Source organism: Garra rufa, chromosome 22 (assembly GCF_049309525.1).
Source record: "Garra rufa chromosome 22, GarRuf1.0, whole genome shotgun sequence".
In the NCBI taxonomy this organism is placed as follows: domain Eukaryota; kingdom Metazoa; phylum Chordata; class Actinopteri; order Cypriniformes; family Cyprinidae; genus Garra; species Garra rufa.
This window is the reverse complement of record NC_133382.1, coordinates 37,132,224-37,153,464: the sequence shown is the minus strand read 5'-3', so window position 1 is coordinate 37,153,464 and position 21,241 is coordinate 37,132,224. Positions and strand designations below refer to the sequence as shown.

At 35.8% G+C, this 21,241-nt stretch overlaps 1 protein-coding gene across 1 annotated transcript; it reads left to right on the top strand.

Annotated features, from left to right (window-relative positions):
• Positions 1-10,848: 10,848 nt before the first annotated feature.
• Positions 10,849-20,920, top strand: LOC141297515 (sushi, nidogen and EGF-like domain-containing protein 1). The gene is made up of 16 exons (XM_073827940.1): positions 10,849-10,858; positions 10,924-10,980; positions 11,075-11,092; positions 11,235-11,267; positions 15,046-15,075; positions 17,531-17,566; positions 18,214-18,234; positions 18,341-18,370; positions 18,900-18,932; positions 19,025-19,051; positions 19,172-19,305; positions 19,414-19,713; positions 19,800-19,895; positions 19,975-20,116; positions 20,200-20,282; positions 20,384-20,920. Exons 1-16 carry the CDS (start codon positions 10,849-10,851, stop codon positions 20,462-20,464), a joined length of 1,131 nt encoding a protein of 376 aa, XP_073684041.1. The 3' UTR covers positions 20,465-20,920.
• The last annotated feature ends 321 nt before the right edge of the window (positions 20,921-21,241 follow it).

Below are 21,241 nucleotides of genomic sequence, written 5' to 3'. Positions count from 1 at the left end.
CTTTGTTCAGGGTTCTGCTGGCATAAGCAATAACTTGTTCCAATCCCTGTTCCTTGCGCTGGGTCAGCACAGCACCCAGACCAGTGTTACTGGCATCCGTATAGACGGTAAAAGGCAGTTGAAGGTCAGGATGGCCAAGAATGGGTGGAGAGGTAAGACAGCATTTTAAATGTTCAAAGGCTTGTTGACATTGTTGTGACCAGAGGAATGAACATCCTTTTTTTTCAGTGCATTGATTGGTTCAGCGATCCTGGAGAAGTTAAGTACAAACCGGTGGTACCACCCGGCTAACCCCAGGAAGCGCTGGACCTCCTTGATGTTGGTGGGAACAGGGTATTCATGTATAGCCTCCACTTTGCTTGGATCTGCAGCTATGCCTTGGACGCTGACAACATGTCCAAGAAAAGTTATTTTCTGAAGACAGAACTTGCTTTTTTTTAAATTAATGGTGAGGCCAGCCATTTGCAGCTTGTAAAGAACAGCCTGGAGGTCGGAGAAGTGCTGGGCTACAGATGGTGAGTAAATAATGATGTCGTCAATGTAGACAAAGCAGATGTTTCCACGCAATTCTCCTAGAACTTTCTCCATTAGTCTTTGGAATGTTGCTGGGGCATTTTTTAACCCAAATGGCATAACATTAAACTGAAACAGTCCTGATGAAGTTGTGAAAGCAGTCTTTGGTTTACTTTCTTGATCCATGTTCACTTGCCAGTAGCCACTGTTTAGGTCAATGGTGGAAAAGATGGCCGCTCCAGATAGTGACTCCAAGATCTCAGTGATGTTGGGTAATGGGTAAGCATCGTTCTCTGTAATGGCATTAACTTTTCTGTAGTCCACACAAAACCTAAGGCTTCCGTCTTTTTTAGGGACCAAGACAACAGGTGAGGCCCATCCAGAGTGTGATGGTTCTACGATTCCGGCAGTCAACATCTCTTCCAGTTGCTCTGTAATGACGGCTTGTTTGGCAGGTGTTGTGCGGTACGGTCTTTGTTTTATAGGTACTTGGTGGGTAGTATATATGTGATGCTTTGTAACTTCAGTACGTCCTGGACGAAGGGTACAAACTTGAGGGTTTGACTCGAGGATCTGCCGTAGCTGTTGCTTGCCTTCCGGAGGTAAGTGGGCATCCTGTACAGCAGTGTCAATTAGTGTCCTTTCATCCAGGTAGGCTGGTTGAAACATGTTAAGTTGAGGAGGAGGAACAGAAGATAGTAAGGAGAGGCTGTTGGGATTTTTATTTCCCATCTTTCCCCTTGGATGTTGGGAACTGATAACTGGTACACTGGCATTTGTTGGCTGGAAAGGATAATACTCTTTAGGATTGGACTGAAAAGAATACTTCTGATCTGCCACATTGATCTGCAGCCCACTGGAGAAGATGAAGTCCAGTCCTAATACGACTGCATAGGCCAGGGCTTTGGCTGATAGAACAACAGCAGGTATGGTGAATACTTGTTGATGTAGGGTGATTGGCATGTTTATCCAACCTAAAGGAATTTCTGCTTCCCCATTTGCTAGGTAGAGCGGACCCTGGGTCCATGGATGGAGTTTTTGTGAAGTGAGCTCCTTCCAGAGATTCTCATGTAGAAGGGTGTAGCTAGCCCCAGTATCAACAATGGCTTTTCCCTTCCAGGTACCAATGCAAAGTGGTATCACTAATTGTTGTGGAACAATTGCAGTAGGTGGTGGTTTCTTATCAGTTGTTGGTGACTTGTGGGGAAAGGTGGCAGACACAGAGCGATTGCCAGGTGGACCAGTAGTACCTTTAGTAGATGGAAATGTTGTCCGCTTGCTATTGGAGGAAGGGTGTTGACTGGTGGACTGAGGTGACTGGGACTGAGAAGAGACAAAGTGAGGACAGCTGCCAGGTGAGTGATGGCCTTTACATCGCCAGCATTGCACTAAGGGCTTCTCTGGCGGGCGGTTGGGAATAGGTCTTTGAGGCATGGATAGGGGTTGCTTAGAACTCACACGTTTTTCATATTGCAGTTGTTGTTCGTAGTCTTTTTCCAGCTGTTGGCCCAATTTCACAAGTTCATCGACTGTGTTCACCCGACTGCGAATCTGGCTTGCAAGGTAGGGATTCATATTTTTCAACATCATTTTCACCAACTCACTGTCCGTCAAGGTGGGCTTCCACCTTTTGCAGAGAGCTCTGTATGTAAATGCAAAGTCTCTAATGCTCTCTCTTTCCCCCTGTGTTCTTGTCCTTACCCTTTCAGCTAGCTCGTCTTCATAATCCTCTGAGAGGAAAGCAGAGAGGAAAGCAGCTTCAAACTCTTGCCACGTGGTTATTGAAGATCGTGCAACTTCCCACCAGTCCCGGGCAGTACCATAAAGGACAGTGCGGAAAGTGGCCAGGATGTCAGCATTAGTAAGAGGATGTAACGCCAAGAAATCCTGACATCGAGTTAGATAGAGCAAGGGGTCCACATCATCTGACTGTCTCCCAAAAGTAGGAAATGTAATCTTAAGATGATCACTCTTTACAACAGGAGCATGAAGCAAAGGAGCAGTCGATGGTGATGCAGATGAAACTGGAGGAGCAGGAAGCAATGGAGCAGTCACTGGTGATACAGATGAAACTGGAGCATTGAGAGGTAAAGGTGAGTAATCTCTTGTCTGAAGGTCAGTCATTTGTTTCTCTTGCTTTTCGAGTCTTTTCTCAAGTTCAGTTTGTAAGCTTTTTACAGTTGCACACAGTGTGTTGGTGGTTTGGGTGCACTGGGTGAGCTCTGTTGACAACTGGTCATAATTTCGTTGATGGGTTACCAGGTAGGTTTTGATGTCTTGCTGAAGCTCCACTTGAAGTTGGTCAATCATGAACCGCACTTCAGACACATATGTAGTCTTAGCTTTGTGAAGTTCATCAGGAATCATGACTTTAAGTGACTTAGTGAGTTGATCAGTCTCTTCCTTCACATGCTTCTTACTTTCAGAAATGTGGGTGAGCACTTCTTGTTGGTTTTGCTTGAGTTTATCAGCAAGGTTAGAAATCAGGCTGTCGTGATGTGCAGTCATGGTTTTAAGTTCTTTGGCAAGTTCACCAATGGTTTTCTCATGGGTTTGCATATGCTGTGTCAACGTGTCCCAGTTTCCTTTAACTTGAGTGAGTTGATGCATTCCTTTTCCAGGAGTTGACAGGATGCCAGGCAAGTCCTGCTGTACCACTGAAGATAAAGATGAAGGCCCAGGTGATGTACATATCCGCATGGAGTCGCCATTCGGTTCCTGTTCCCAGGTGAAGGGTTGAACAGGAGTGCTGCCAGCTAGTGGTGAAGTAGCAAACCGCACATGGGTTCCTGGGAAGTCAGTGGTGCTGGCTGGAGTAGGAGTGAAGTGGAAAGGAGCACGAAGAGGTCCAGTTGAAGAAAGTAGAGGACGGGGTGCTGGAGGCCAGACTGGGGTAGCAACATCTGGTGCGGGTGGTTCCATCTCCACGAAAGTGGATGGAGAGAGAGGAGTGGCAGCCATGTTTGATTGTCAGTGTATGTGTAGTCAGTCAGTGTAAAAATGTAGTGAAATGCAAGTTGGGGGGAAAAAAAACAATGTATAAATGTTTGAAAAAAAATAAATTGCAGCAGAATACTCTTAACAGTTCAGTGTAAAATGTCTGTCCAATTGTCCGATTCACCAATTCACACTACAATTCACTTAACTTCACAAATCAATAATTAGCTTTCAATAACACAAATCGTTGTTTCCACAACTTTCACATAATTGGGTCAGTTTGGCAGCAAGACAACTAAGGGGTAACACAATTCTATATTTAACAACGTGCAAGTTCACAAACAAAAAGTATCTTCCCACAAAACCTTTCAGTAAAGAAGAAAAACAGTTTCAGTTCAGTATGTATATATATACACACACCACACTTTCACAAACAAAAATAATATAGGCAGTTTCAAGTGACAACCAACCTTTAAGTAATCTTTAAGTAATCCTTTAGGGAAACTCAAATTCAAAGTTCAAATGACCAGTTTAAGTGGTCACGGTTTACGTGCTTAAATGTTTTAAGTTTCAAATTGTCAAGGTTTATTTAAATTTTAAGTTTCAGGTCGTCAAGGTTTAAGTGTTTAAGTTTTAAGTCATCAAGGTTTAAGTGTTTAAGTTTCAAGTCCCTGTTCGGGCGCCACTTATGTAACGGTGGCTGCCCCCAAATCAAATTTGACTAAATAAATTTAATTTTTAATTGTTCGGGCGCCAGACAAGTAAAACTTGTCAAGTAAAAAAAATTACATATAATGAAGTTCAATTTCCCCGAAGATAACTCAAACCACGGTTACACAAAAAAAATGAAAATAAATTCCTTCAAATACCCACATTAATATAGAACAGTGCTTAAATGACACATTCAGAGATTGAAGGGTTTGGTCAAAAAAAAATATATATATATATTTTAGGAAATCATTTTTCAAACACACACAAAAAAGAATTTTACAAAGTTAAATTTTCACAGAGTTTGTATTTCTTTTTTCCTTTTCTTCACATGAAAAATAAAAAAACTAAAGTAAACAGACAGCAAGTAGATTGCCGTTCAATTTCAGTTCAAGATTTCACACACAATCAACAACAAAATCACGAGAGTCCTTGATTCACTGTAATGTCTTAAAGTTCGTTCTTTTCTTTTTTTTTTTCAAACTCAGTTTTTAGTGTTCAGTTTTCAACAAAAAGAAACATGTAAAAAACAACCACAAAGAAAAATAAATAATCCAAACGAGTGTTTGTGTATGGGTGTGTGCGTGTGCAATGAGCGTGTATGTGTGTGTGTGGTGGGGGCTGCGTGAAGCAGTCTGTGTAGCGGCCGCAAATCCCGGGCCGGAGAAAGAGTTTGGAGACTTAACGTGAGGTTAAAAGATGATGGACATCATCACTAGTACCTGAGGCAGGCGAGCAAACCAGGCTGGATTATGTTGCACCAGGCAGGCGAACGAACCATGCAGACGCAGTAGAGCAATTTCTCCGTCACTTTGGCGATCGCACCCAGTCAGCGCATGCACAGAGATTCCAGCAAAGAATAGTAGCCTACGACCTTCAGCTTCAGGTAGCGTGTGTCCCACTCCAATAACAACCTACACGTGTTTTGTTTTTACTCGCTCCTTCACTTCCGTTTCTAGCGCTCTTTTATATTCAATTTCCTCATTGGTTTGTTTCCGCCCATTAGAAAAAATGAAAAGCTGAAATGGACTTCTTCCATTTCGCTACAGCGGGAATTCACTCAGCACGAGCCAGTGCATTATGGGTATTTTCTAGCTGTTAAAGGGATGGTTCGGTGTAGAATTGACTTCATTGCTATGCACTCCGAAGCCCATGTAAATACCCCATCCGAAGTTTTTTTTTACCTTAGTCGAACGTTTATGGAGATAATGGAGTTTTTCGAATTGCTTGTTACAGGAGTGAATGGTGCATGTGATGTATCTCGTAAATTGCACCACTGAACGTGCAAGTAATCTTACCAAACTTGTACAGTAGTGTAAATAGGTTATGTACTCACAAAACGCTGCATCAGAATATTTGTAAGTCCACCATGAGTGTTTTAAAAACACGTTTTACCTGAGAACTACTAGTCTCAGAAACTACAAGTCGACGTCACTTCCCTGGTTTGAAAAAAGCACGTAAAAGTCCTCCTACTATATCTGTGTGCATGTCAACTTGTACGAGGACTTTTACGTGCTTTTTTCAAACCAGGGAAGTGACGTCGACGTGTCGCCATTTGTAGTTTTTGAGACTAGTAGGGATCGGCTAAAACATGTTTTTAAAACACTCATGGTGGACTTACAAATGTTCTGATGCAGCGTTTTGTGAGTACATAACCTATTTACACTACTGCACAAGTTTGGTAAGATTACTTGCACGTTTAGTGGTGCAATTTACGAGATACATCACATGTACCATTCACTCCTGTAACAAGTGTAACGATTATTGTCTTCCACGTTGTTTCACAGGACTGTCACCTATCGCAATGGACGACGCACACCACGACTCTGGTTCTCAGTTCTTTTATTCACTGCTGTAATGATGATTGTGTCTGAGAAATACATCAAAATGTATTAATACACCGGGTGAAAACATTGCAGACATAACCGCAGCAGTGTTAACCATTTTCTGCTGAACTACCAAACTCATGACAAATTCATGGTAACTGAATAACTGAAAATGAAAATCACATACCTGAGAAATACATCAAAATGTATTAATACACCGGGTGAAAACATTGCAGACATAACTGAAATAAAGAACATAAAAATGAATAACTCTCTCTCATTAAGAGTAAACTCACTGTGTGTTATCCATATAGCTATTCAATGCTACACTAGCAGCAGCACGTGTCAGTCTTACTATATGAGACATGAAACAAGACGATAATTAATTCAACAAAGTTTCATCTGAGTTGTAAGCATTATACAGTTGTTGATATAATCACACATATCTCTTTTACAAAGGAAAAACTCATGTTATACACACTTATATGGTATTTTAAACACAGTGAACTGGAGAGAGTAGAAACGCGCTTACCCGCAGCAGTGTTAACCATTTTCTGCTGAACTACGGTAGGCGCACATGGACAAAATAACGATAACGCCTGCAATGCATTAACCGCTAGAGGGCATCAAAACACCATTTAATTTAGTTCACCCTTATAATTTCCTGTAATTCAACATAACAAATATTATTATTAATGTTCTTTTTAACTCCGTTACACAAGCAATTCGAAAAACTCTAATATCTCTATAATTGTTTGACTAAGGTAAAAAAAAAAACTTCGGATGGGGTATTTACATGGGCTTCGGAGTGCATAGCAATGAAGTCAATTCTACTCCAAACCGTCCCTTTAAAGGTCCACTGAAGTGCCTTGAAACACGCAGCGTTATTCTATGTGGTGACGTACTTTTAACTGAAACAAAAACATATCGCCCAGCCCTGCCCACTCATTTTGAATAGCCAATAGCGTTCCATTAATATCTGCTCGGGCAAGAGCCGTTGAGCTCGGTAAAGCCGCATTTGTAAGCTTATGACAGCCACAGGCTAATAAATTACCACACAGATTCAATATGAAACTTGCTAAAACGAAATAGTGATCATAATCATACTGAGGCTGTGTAATTTAATACATGCCGTCCGTACATATGAGCGCATATGATCTGCTGTGTAGGGGGCGGGACATTACGGACTCTAGAGAGCATTTGATTGGACAGAACGTTTGATGAGAAACTGAAGTGCACGGTGATATCATCCAAATCCTTGATTCATATTGGTGGAAGTGACGAGACTGTAAGTTTTGAATGCTCATATCTTTTAAACGCGAATTTTGTCTTTGTTTTGCAGCACACTAGCTTATAGATAACCTTAAGGCTAATATATTCATACTAAAAGCCAAAAAACTTTAATTTTGATTTCAGGGTAACTTTAAGAAGAGAAGGCGTCGTTTGTACACATTTCTTATTACAGTATATTTTGGAATTGAATGATAGTACTCTATAATGTCCACTATGGTTTTATTAATCAGTACAAATTTATGGCCATAACGTGAGCGATTTTGGACACTCAACTTGTGAAATAGTTCGGTAAGCTCAAGATTTTACAACAGTGTTGTTGTCATAATCTTTCATTAATATGTATAAACACGCTCATAATGAAAAGAAAGTCGATTTTATTGACACTTTTTAGCTCACAAAATATTACGTTGTGATCGTTACTCAACTTAGTTGTTGGGTACTGTTGATGATTGTTATGGTGTTTGGTTTATTTTATTGATTATACTTGACAGTGGTAAAACAACATTTTCTGTGGAAACCTTACATAGTAATTAGACATTAATACTATTACCACTGACTGTTTACTTTGTTAGTGTCATATTTTTTGCCCTAAAATGAAACTTAAATATTTCATCTAAGAAACGTTTGTTTAAACTTCATTTATTCCCTTGAACAGCAGATGGCGATAAAGTCTGTCACAACAGAAAGACATTGTGTTGTTCATTTAGCATTTAGACATTTAATATATATTCATATAATGACTAATACTAGGATTGTTACAATCAATGAGCCACCCTGATATCATTGTGGAAAAAATATTTCTCAGCTTTTATTTACATTTGAACAAGAAGTGGCATGTCCAAAATTATTCATACCCTTCTCAGTAATCAATAGAAAAGCCTTTATTGGCTATTACAACAATTAAACACTTCCTATAATTGCTGACCAGCTTTTTGCATGTCTCCACTGGTATTTTTGCCCATTCATCTTTAGCAGTGTCCGTTGGCCTGTCTGACTTGAGATGTTGCCACCAGCAGAGCCCAGATTCATCAGGATGGCCTTGGTGGTGATTCTTTGTACCTCTCTCACTATCCTCCTGGCCAGCACAGGTGTCACTTTTGGCTTCCGACCACGTCCTCTGAGATTTTTTACAGTGCGGAACGTCTTGTATTTTTTAATAATACTTTGCACTGTAGCCACTCAAACTTCAAAACATTTATGATCTTACAGCCCTTTCCTATAGTTTAAATTTCATTTCATCCACTTGAACAGCAGGTGGTGATAAAGTCTGTCAAAACAGAGATGCATTATTGTTTTCTTCATTTAGCAGTTAATAACATCTGATATAAAATCACAGATCCTGGTCCCATGACCAGTATATTATTATAATATTGGGATTGTCACTCTCACTTTCACTTAAGTGTTGTGAACACAAAGTAGCAAATGTAGTTTCTGAATCACCTGTTCTTATGTCAGCTGATATTTGTTTATTCTGTGTGATCCTCATTCTCCACATTCTTTATGAACAAAATTTTTTTTTTTTTTAATAAAACTTAATTTAATTAAATTAAATTACATTTAAGAGGGGGGAAAATATGGTTTATGGAAGTCAGATAAGGAAAAGATATCAAATTAATAGTTCGTGTCTCAGCAGCCTTAAAGTTTTTTTAATGTAATGCAAATTCCAATGCCAAAAAAAAAGCAAAAAAAAAAAAAAATTGCTGTGCTTTCTGAATTCCCTTATTCCCAGACATTCTTAGGTTCTGTAATGTGTGAAGTCAACTCCAAAAAATAAAAAAGAAACCCACATGAAAGCGTACTGTAGTATTACTACTGTACATGTACCATATAGTTCTTGGTGAGTGAGATGTGAGATTGTATCTGTGCTCATTTTATTATTGCTGGCATTATTCCAATAATACATAGGTGATGTTTTTCCTGTAAACAGTGCTGAGAGATGCTTAAAATTTGATTAAACTTCCTGCTAACTCACAGCAGATGTAAGAGCAGCTCAGAAGAATCTCCCTGAGGTAAGTCAGATATTCCTATTTAATATTTAAGACTGCTATATTCTGTGACAGTTTATCTTTACTTGCTATATAGATTATACATTGAGACAACAGCAAAATAAAGCAATAAGCCAGTCGATTTGCTTAATGTGTTTATGATTTTATAAAACAGCAATGGCAATAAATTACATCAGTGTTAAATATCTTATTCATAATATTCAGAATGAAATAATCCTGCAAAGTTATATAGCAGGTAAATTTAGGCTTTAATATAAATTTCCGTATTTTATTTTACATTGTTTATAATTTATATATAACATGTTTTCTGTAAATTCTTGTAAAACACACTGCACTAACCTTTTATTTACAATATTAAAAAACCAAACATTTTTGCTACACCAGTAAGATTAACTAATTTATAAAAAAAAAATTGTATTTAAAGATGCTTAATATAAAGTAAGACCTTTTTAACATTTTTCTCAGCAGTTTCGTAAGCAGCTACTGTCAAATTTAATCACTGGAAATATCTGATTTCTAATAAATTACAATTATTTCTGATATTTCAATTACCTTATTCTGATTACAGAAGGACTTCTGCTTTGTTTTATCTCTGACTTCTTCATGATATCACTTCATCTGCTGGTGCTCATATCAGTCGTGTCACTCAGTAAGGTTTTGATCCTGTCTGATTATTAATGTGAAAAAGACAAAAAAAATAATGTTTTTGAATGTAATAATCTCTCTTTCTGTTTAACAGTCAGGGCACAAACAACATTATCAACAGCAGGTACTTAGGAATTAGACCTTGAAATTAGACTATAAAATATGTGACAAAACTGCATTTCTGAATTTAATAATCACCTTTGTGTTTTATGTCTTTCTAAGGTATAATGCACAGTCGTATCACTTATTATAGGATGCAAACTGTTATTTGAGAAGAAATTAATTTTCAAATCTTACCAGTTTGTTATATAAATCTTACCATTGTTTGTGCAGTATACAAAAAGGTGGTTCTGGCAACAAGGCTGTTATCGGGGAATAACAAACCTTCGAATATCATAACTGACCAATCAAATCAAGTTATCCAGAGAGCTGTGAAATATAATGTCATACGTTTTTGTTCTTGAACAGGCTTTACAACAACACCTGATCCAACATTGGCAGGTGCTTTTAAGACCTTTCAGTTAGAACTAAATCTGTATTTAAAAATGTCGCTCATTATGATCCTTTACCAAGAAAGAAAACCACACGTTAAGTGAGTTCACAAAATTTTTAGTGGTGTTTGAATTGTGGTAATTCTTTCAGAAATCAGTTTTAACAGGTATTTTCCTTATCATGAGCGAATCTGGTCAAGACAAAATAAACTTTCAGCCAATATACTGTAAAATGTACAGTCTTTGTCTTTCAAAAAAAATAGTCTAAATATAGGCTATTGATGAGTGATGACTCCTCATTTATGACACAACATACAATTATTTGTCTATATACAATTATAATTATTTTTTAAATGAGCACCAGCCTTTGAATAGCAAAAGCAAGTAGCAAATCATGGATTAGTGCATTTTTAAATTGATTTCTTCAACATGTTGAAACGTACTGTATGTGAAAACTGCACTCAAGTTAGTTCACTATTTAGGTCTTTGTGTTCATATTTCCAGTAACCACAACAGAAATCACTACAAAAACCACCACGGAAACCAGCACACTCACAACAGGTAATAAAGCTGCGAGTGATGAAAGCTATGGAGCATTTTTGTTTTCATTTTTTCTTATGTAGTTTTATAATTGTATGCTCTTTGTCCTTTATAGAATCTACAACAGCAGCAGGTATTTACAGACCTTTGAATTAAACATCAAATTTTCTCAAAATCTTAAAACACTGAAATGAACAAACACGACATGAATAGAAAGCACATTTATAATATTCAAGTGAGCTCATAAGCTATGGTGTTTGTGTTCATTCTTACAGAAACTAACACTGGAGTGGAAACCAGCACAAGAGGTAATAACTAATGAAAACTTTAACTAAAATCAATAATAATATATGAAAATATAAATGAAATAACTGCTGTTTGCTGATGTGGCCACTGGCCAGTAAAGCCCTTTGCTTTTAATGGAAACCTTCACGGTCAATAAAGTGGAGCCAAGGGAATGGATATTTTTGTGCTTTAAAGGGGTCATATGATGTTGGTAAAAAGAGCATTATTTTGTATATTTGCTGTAATGCAATGTGTTTATGCAGTTTAAGGCTCAAAAAACATATTATTTTCCACAAACTGTACATTATTGTTGCTCCTTTCTGCCCTGACATTCTGAAACGCTTCGATTTTTACAAAACTCATCGTTGATGGAAACCTAGGTGTTCTCTGATTGGCCAGCTATCCGGTGCGTTGTGATTGGCAGAATACCTCAAGCGTGTGAAGGAAATGTTACGCCCCTTATTGTGGGTCAATGGAAACAATAAAACCCATTATAAATTAGGCATTTGTTGCATCCATTTGGGACATAGCTACTAATTATAATGACTCATACTGTCTTTTTACACATTGCGTTGCGCCGCGTAAACACCATGTCTGCATTTGCGATTTTAGAAGGAGAAACAACAAGCACTACTCTACACTGCTCAAAACTCACATTTGAATAATCAGTACTGAATTGTTTAAATATGAAAATGTACTTAAAGGCCATCATACAGAAGTGCAGACTGTCCTTATAGTCTTAACCATTTGTGCATAGCTGGCATTGTAAGCTGCTCTCCCAGGTTCATAAAACGGTCCTCCGTGAAATGTGCATCACCCACTTGAATATTTGCATTGTACTGTTCCTGGACAGTGTTGTAAATATAACTGAACCATTGATTTCTAGTTGTGTCCTCATTTGGAAGGCCAAACAAAGCGCTTTCACAATGAAACACACTGTGTCTCCACAACATAACGGCTGCAACACTACTACTAGCTGGTAAAAGTTATGCCTTCTTTCTTTCCATACACATATGTGTGGTGTTATGCTAATCTACTCACCCTGTGATTTGGTCAAGAGGTGGAGTGTTTGAACGAGCCATTTTAGGAAGGTGTGTCTTAACTTTTATAATAAATATCTCTTTGCTTTTGTGACTTTAAGCTTTGCAGCTGTTGAAGATGTCATTGTCATTGATAAAGAGAGGAATGTCACCCACATGAACTAAACTTTTATCTTGTTTCACCCATCAACTTACTTACAAACAGTTCACATTTAACACACAATATTGTTCAAAAAGATACATTTAATCATTTAACATTCCAACTCTGTTTTTAAGCTGTTTTAGCTCGAATAATCAATTTATCTTTTCATAACAATTTTGCATTATCAGATCTCTTTAACAGTTGCGGTGGTTCATGTCTACTCAAACTGATCTGTAGTATGTGAACAATGAAATGAAACGGGTTCCTCCACAACAACTCCATTTACTAAAAGCACAACTTATGTAAGATGACAAATACCTAGTTGTGAAATCATACTTTAAATGCCCTTTTAAATGACCAAACATAAATGTGAAACGTTTTAAACATCTTTGTAAGCATTTGTCCACAAGAATAAATGAAAGTTGACAGCACACAAGCTGATCAACATTAATAACATATCACATATATCATCTTGTCTGTCTCCAAAACGTTTAGATAGAGGTATCTCAGTATCTTAATATAAGTGGATTCAAATAATATTGTAAAACACTAATAATTAATGAACACAATTATGCTATACTAAAATATATTAACATTAAAAAGTCACAGGAAGGGTAGTTGATATCAGGTTGTTTTGTATCGCTGGTCACCATCTCTGTTGAGGAACAATACAAATTTAAGGCAGGAAATTAGATCTGTTGATTAGGGTATAAGTGAATGAAAATAGTTTACTTTGTCTGTTTAGTGTGCACAAGTGAAAAAAAAGGTCTTGGTTGATTTGGATTGACACAAGAAATTATGTTTTTGTACCGACAAATACAGAAATACTGACGTTTGTTTTAGGTTTTTGGTGCCGAGCTGTAGTTGAAAGAAATTATGTGTTCTTTTTCATGCTGAACAACAATCATTTCTGTATTTGCATTATTGTGAGGGGTAGGTTTAGGGTTTGCGGTAGATGTTAAACAAAATTTAATACATAAAACACAATCTAATAACTAGGTAATTTAATTTATTGTTGCTTTATGGCTGCAGCTGTATCACTTCTAGCCATTGACAGGATGTCTGTGACTCACAGACCTTTTTATTTGCTTTCATCTGTGTAAAATTCAAAATGGTACATTGTGTAAACGTAGCCGTCAAGATGCTGGGGTGAGAGCGCATCCCCTTCTCTCTCGTAATACTCTTCTTCTGTGTTAGTTTATACTGGTTTTCGAAACAGCCCCGCAACTCTTGTCTTGTCACAACTCTGGCAACAGCAGCTACTCTAGGCATGTGATGTAATGCTCAAATCTTAATGGAAAGGCTGTGTTTTCGCTTTGTGAAATTTAAAAGATTTGTCGGACTGGTTGTTAAAAAAAAACATTCGCTTTTTCTGTGTGTGCATGTTCGCACTCGATGTGGAAGCACTCATAGAAAAATCACATTGCTGTGCTTTCTGAATTCCCTCAAAGAGTGTGTGTTCAGACATTCTCAGGTTTTGTTTCTGAGCAAATCTGAGATTACATCTAAAGGAAAGACATTTAGATTTTTTTTCCTCTTTGCTTCTGTAAAGAATTATTGGACATTCCAGGCGATGTTTTCCTGTAAACTTTGCCAGGACTAGCTTAAAAACTAAAGAAACTTCCTGATAACTCACAGCAGGTATACGAGAGCAGCTTAGAGGAAGCTGTATGAGGTAAATTCGGTCTCTCTATTTAATATTTAACTCTTTACAAGCTATATTCTCTTATAGTTTATCTTTACTTGTGTAATGCATTGTGCAACTTAAACGTTACATAATAATGGTTGTATTTTGTTATAGATTAACACACAAAAAAAAAAACTTAAGCCGAAGGCAGTCAAGTTGCTTAATATGTTTAGGATTTTATAAAATGCCAACACACTAAAAAAACGAGTGTTTAATATAAATGTTTCCTTATTTATGTTATGCCACATTAAATAGCCGGTGTAATTAGAAATTATAGGAGATTTCAGTCACTTTATATTAGGTGTCTTGAATTCTAAAATGTAAAACAACTGATAAACCTGCTTATTGTGCACATATTGCAAGTATTTTTGGTAGAAGTCTGATCAGGGTAAGGTCTGACTTGACACACTGAAAAAAAACTGGCACCATTTTCACTCAGAAATTGCTAGTAAATTACATAAATACTTACATAGAAATGTCAAGTAGCACACTGAATTAAACTTGAAGTAGAATTAGTGTTTTTGTAAATAATTCTCTAATAACCTTCTTATTGTTTAATTTCACCTTTGAAAACACACCTAATAGAAAGTGGGACCTTTGAACTTTATCTGCTTTTCTCAATAGCTTCATAAGCAGCTCTGTCAAATTTCAATGTTGGAAATATCTAGTTTCTAATGATTTATAATTATTTGTTATATTCCGGATTACCTTCGGTTTAGTGTGAATAAAGCTCTTTCTGATTACAGAAGAAGGACATTGTGATCTACATTTGACTTCATTATGAGACCGTTTCTGGTTTTACTACATCTGCTGGTGATCTTATCAGCCGTGTCACTCAGTAAGGTTTTGATCCTTTCTGATTATTAGTCTTGAGGCAAAGATTAAAAACAAATGTGTGTTTCTGAATTTAATTATCTCTTTCTCTTTAACAGTCAAGGCACAAACAACATCTGCAACAACAGGTATGAATTAGACCTTTAAAGATGACACATATCCCTATGCAGCATTTTTTTATGTAGTTTACAGAAGTGTTTTATGTAAAAATATATCAAGTACATACAGCCTGTTGCTATCTCAGAATAATACCACAGTTATGGATTTGAGTTTGAAATATTTTGCTAGCTCTCTAAACAAAACTTGTGCTAAGAAAAAAAGTTGCTACCAATAAGCTTGCAGATTTTAACATGAATAAAGACAAAGACATTAAGTGTCATTTAAGAAGGAAGTATTTTAAAATATCACCAGTTTATAATCTTGAATCCGTCAGAGCATTGAAAATAATCATTTGGGCAACGATTATAAACTACTATTAAGTCCTCCGGTTTCATTTTACATTAAAAACAGAGAGCTGTGGCACGTAAGACTTTCTTTTGAATGAAAGAAAGTAGAAAGAGCGTGCCTGTGATATAACAGACGTGAAAGAAGCGCTTGCCTCAGATACCCAGATGAGTGCTTATGGCAAGCCGGTTTGACTTTTATTCTATCTCAGGATATGACTTCTTGATATCAGCAATTAGATTTCCACTAGTGACAATTGCTATTTTTGATATCAACAATTTAATTTTCATTAGTAACAATGTTAATTCTTGATATCAACAATTATATTTTCACTAGTTAAAATGGAATTGTTGATATCAAGAATCTAATTGTTGATATCTGTAATTGTATTTTCACTAGTGAAATGTCTCCATAGACTGCCATTCAAAATCAATTGTTGATTCAGTTCTTACTAGTAAAAACCTTTATTTTTGATATCAGCAACCATGTGGTTACTAGTAAAAATATATACTGTTGATATCAAGAATGTAATTGTTGATATCAATAATTGTAGTTCTTGGTATCAACAATTGATTTTGAATGGCAGTCTATGGAGACATTTCACAAGTGAAAATACAATTACAGATATCAACAACTGAATTTTTGATATCAACAATTAGATTCTTGATATCAAGAATAAACATTTTAACTAGTGAAAATATAATTGCTGATATCAAGAAGTCATATCCTGAGATGGAATAAAAGTCAAAACGGCTTGCCATAAAACGCCTTTTGTGTCCCACCACGGCAAATTAAGTTAATATTACATAAATGGTTAAAAGATTGCAAAAATGTTATTTATTTTAAGGGTTTAAAGTGTTGTCTTGTTTAACGTTATATAGACCTATTCTTGGAAACGTGCTGGCAGCAGAAATCACACAGAACAGAATGAAATGGTATAATTTCATAATAAATAAACAATTAAACTATTAAATAATGCAACTAAAAAACATAAGGCCATTGCTATGGCAACTAAAAAAATAATAAAATGCCACGATTTCAGTATTCATAAGGATTTGTTTTTAGGTGTCGACAATACATCAGTATTATACGTTAAAATGCTAAAAATACGTATGTATTTGTACGTTTAGATGCTGTAAATACGTCAGTATTGTACGTTTTAGTGTCTGGAAAAACTTTAGTAAATGTACGTTTTGTAGAACCGCATTTTATGTAAAATACATACGAATTATCATGAGATCACGTTGGATTTTGAGAGTTCTCTAGTTGGCATTGTTACTAGTAGGAACTGAATTATAGAGCTAGTAAAAATTATTGTTACTAGTAAAAATGCAATTACGTTCGAATAACGAAAAACATTTTAGACTAAAATGGCTTGCCATAACAGTGTTGTTAATAACTGTGGTCTGTAGTCACGACTGACCAATCAGAATCAAGTATTTTAGAGAGCTGTGTAGTGACATTTAATGTTGTTTACAAAAGTTAGTTGTAATATTAGGCTCGTTTTCTTTAATAGAACCAACAACAACAACATTGACAAGTACTTATAGACCTTTAAATTAGAATCTGCTTCCCCCCAAAAAAGCACTATACAGTCCTAACAGGTATTTTGTCATGAGCTTATCTATATGTTAGTGAAGGAGTAAATAAACTTTTATATGATGTATACATTCACAACGTACAATCTTTCTTTTCTAACAAATATTGATTACTCCTCATTTATAGAATTATTTGTCCAATCAGATCTCTTTTTAGAGTGAGTAATGGCCTTTGACTAGCAAATCATAGATTAGTGCATTTTATAATTGATTTCTTGAAGATGTATGAAACTTCCTGTATGTGAACACAGAAAAGGAAAACTGCACTCAAGTGAGTTTACAAAGTGTTTAATGGTATTTGTGGTAATTCTTTCAAAAACTGGGTTATGTAGTTTAAAGAGATTTGTTGTAATTGTATACTTTTCTTTAATAGAAACTACAACTGAACTAACAACAACAGCAGCAGGTAGTTACAGACCTTTAAATTTAACTTGTTTTTCACACCACCTTAAAACACTGCTTTTGATGTTAATAAAACCAGCACAACATAGGAATAGGAAGTTCATGAGGTATTTAATGGTATTTGTTTTCATTCTTTCAGAAACTACCACACTGGCAACCACATCAGTCACACCAGGTAATAAAACTGCAAGCAATAAAAGAATCATCATACACCTGTGCAACTTTTTCGTTACATTTTTGTTACATTTTTTTTCTTACGTATTTAAAAGAAGCTGCTTGTAATTGTATGCTCCTTTTCTTCAACAACAGCAGCAGGTAGTTACAAACCTTTGAACTAAAGATGTTTTTCCCACAACCTTAAAATGCTGCTTACACTGAAAAAAAGTATTTCGGATTAACATAAAAGAAATAGGTACATCGGTTGCACATATTTTTATTATGTTCTCTCAACATAATTTATCTCTGTTTATGTTACGTAAATTATGTCTATCAGATGAACATATTTTTTTTATGTTGTTTTTATGCTCTTTATGCCATGTTACCTACTGTTGATTTAAGATGATTTTTCTTTAAATGAAAGCCTTATTCACAGTGGTGCTTCAATACATTTAGTAAACTATGATACAACAAATCGAGATAAAATTTGGTAAACTATAAGAACTACTACTTTAACTAAATGTAAGTGTTTTAGCAACCTATTTTTCGATTTTTAAACAAGGCAATAAGCAAAAACATTTCTTGGAAAAAAATACTGTATTTTCATTTATGATTGGAAAAGGAAGTTTATGAGGTATTTAATGCTATTTGTTTTCATTCTTTCAGAAACCACCACAGTCATACCAGGTAATAAAGCGAGTGATAAGAGAATTTTCTCACGCCTGAGCAGCATTTTTTTTGTTTTGTTTTTTCCTAGTTTTTTTTGTAATTGCATGCTCTTTTTCTTTAATAGAAACTACAACAACAACAACAGCAGCAACAGGTACTTACAAACCTTTGAACTAAACTAGTTTTTCTCACAACCTTAAAACGCTGCTTACGATGTGAGTAAAACAAAACAAAAAACATAATTCATGAGGTTTTTAATAGTATTTGTGTTCATTCTTTCAAAATTCTTTATTTTTATTTCTGCTGTTCAAGTATTTTAATACTGCCACATGTGTAAAAGCTCTGTGTATAAAAATAACTTTATAATAAGCATCTGTCTAATTTCAAGACATCTTTTCCTATCCAAAATGTGTATAAGTTTGTGTTTTATTTCTGAAGCATTACATTCCTGAAAACTTTCAATGGACCAAATGTCTAGCCAATATACCATTGTTTTTCTATTTTAATACGTTTTCTTTAACAGGCATTACAACAGCACATGTATCAACAACACGGTCAGGTAATTAAAGAATTAAAGTCAAATGCCTCAACTCACATTTCAGTAGGAAATATATAAAAACTGCACTCATGAAGTGAGTTCATGAGGTATTTAATGGTGTTTATATTTGTGTTCATTCTTTCAGAAACCACTACATCAACCACAAGAGTCTCAACAAGTAATAATGCTGCGATTGATTGAAGACTCATCATATGACCATGCAATGTGTTTTTAATGTTTTATAATTGAACGCTATTATTTTTTTAACAGCCCCTACAACAACAACTCCATGGACAGGTATTTATCAACTTCTGAATTAATGGTGCATTTGTGTCATAATCAGCATGAGATTTCGACTTGTAACTAAAAACTGTATTACACGCTCATTTGTATTTTTTGTGTGCATTCTGTCATCAGCACCAGCAATATTTTATCCATTCGGTGCAGCGGCAGGAGACAAAATCCATCTTGAAATTAATGGGGATTCCTATCAACTTGTTGCCTTCTCCACTCCATTTACATACTTTAACCGTACATACAACAGCATATATGTGAGAATTCGGTTCTATTGCAAGTCTAATATAAATGCAGATGTTGTGATAAACCAGTTCATACTTTACTGGTGGATTTCAACTGATTTCCTTTCTTTTTTTTTTCAGATTAATAATAACGGACTCCTATCGTTCAGCCGACCTATACCAGAAGCTCATCCTCCTTCACCTTTTCCCATACATGGAATTGAAGATCTCATTGCTCCCCTCTGGACTGACCTTGATGACCTTGGTATCGGTATATACTCATATCAGCAGTACACAAATGGAAGTGTTCTCACTCGCGCCACTCAGGATATAAACCAGTATTTTCCTGGAAGGGGCTTCACTGCCTCTTGGGTCTTTGTTGCAACGTGGGACTATGTGCTAACATGGGATATGAATACATTTAATCAGCACTTGGGCCCGGTAAATAGTTTCTTTCTTCTTTTTTCAGGCAAAAGACAGAAGGCTATGTAAATTATGAATCTTGATGTTGTTTCTTTTCTTTTCAGGCAATCACGTTTCAAGCCGTTTTCATTTCCGGTGATGGTTTTTCTTTCATTCTGATGCATTATGGTGACTGTGCTGGGGAGATATATTCAGTTCAGGTAAAACGAATATCTCAGTATTGAAACAATGATTTACTTGCTCTGTAAATATGGTCTACATAACATTTGATTTTAATAGGCTGGATATGACACAATAGGATCCACCGACTACTATCAAATTCACTATAATCCAACTGATGGCTACTCCATTCCAATCCTCAAGAACACAACTAACGTAGGCGTTCCGGGTCGTTGGGCCTTTCTTGTGAACAACGGAACAGGTTGGACTTCAATCACAATTATGTATTACTGTTATCATGATAATATGTTAGAATGTCTTAATTTTGTGTGTGTGTCCTTTTAGAAACCGTCATAGGAGTTCAAATGAAACTTAAGTCATTTTTAGACCTAACACAGAGTGGAAACATTGAGGTTGTTTTGGATCAAGTAAGTCACCAGAGCATTTGATGTTTTTATGGACCTACATAATCAACAAAGTGCAATGTGAATAAAATACATTTTGATCTGCGTGTTCATCTTTGTTTCAGATAAAACGAGAGCTGGTCAATCGTGGACTGCCAAGTGGCGTCGGGATGAAGTTAAGAAAAGTTAAAAAGGTGCAGCCGTAACATCAGCCACATGGAAGGGAATTAAACGCTGAATATCGCTGCTGTTGAAGATATCGTTGCCATTGCTAAAGAGAGGAATGTCACTTCACAGGAAGGAAACCTTTATATTTTTGGACTCCACATATACAACACACATAATGATGTCCAAACAAAAAATGACATTGATCATATATGTTCCAACTCCTTTCTATGCATATTTAGCTTGAAAAATCATTGATCCACTTTTTTCTTTTCCTTAACGTGCTGTTTTTTCGTCAGATCTCTTTTAACAGTGGCAGGAGTTCAAGTCTAATCAGACTGATCTGTAGTATGTGAACAATGAAATTAAACATGTTTTCCATTTACTAGAAGCACAACTTGTGTAAGATGACAAATACTTGACCTAGTTGGGACTCTGAATAGTCTCTTTTATATTACAAAACATACAAGTTTTTTGAACATCTTTGTAAGCATTTGTCTAAAAGAATAAATGAGGCTTAATATCTTATAAGTGGATTCAAATAATATTGTAAGATATTAAGACATGAATTAAACAAATTATCTCTTTTAGGACATTAATGAGTGAACTGCTTTGGTCTGTTAATGCACATCAAGTCTTGGTTGATTTAAGAATTGACACAAGAAATGCTATTTTTGATATGGAAAGCTGATGTATTTGATAGACTGAGAGAAAAGTAAAACTGTTAAGCAGTCTCAAAAATGTTAGTGATGTTTTCTGAATCGTTTGTTGAAATCTAATAGCCTAACTTTTTTATTGTGAAGGTAAACTTGATTCTG

What these genes read in the sequence shown, in the direction of transcription:
- LOC141297515 (XM_073827940.1), top strand. An exon ending in AACAACATCTGCAACAACAG is followed by an intron (nt 15,076 to 17,530) that starts GTATGAATTAGA and finishes TCATTCTTTCAG; the next exon opens with AAACTACCACACTGGCAACC. An exon ending in GGGAGATATATTCAGTTCAG is followed by an intron (nt 19,896 to 19,974) that starts GTAAAACGAATA and finishes TGATTTTAATAG; the next exon opens with GCTGGATATGACACAATAGG.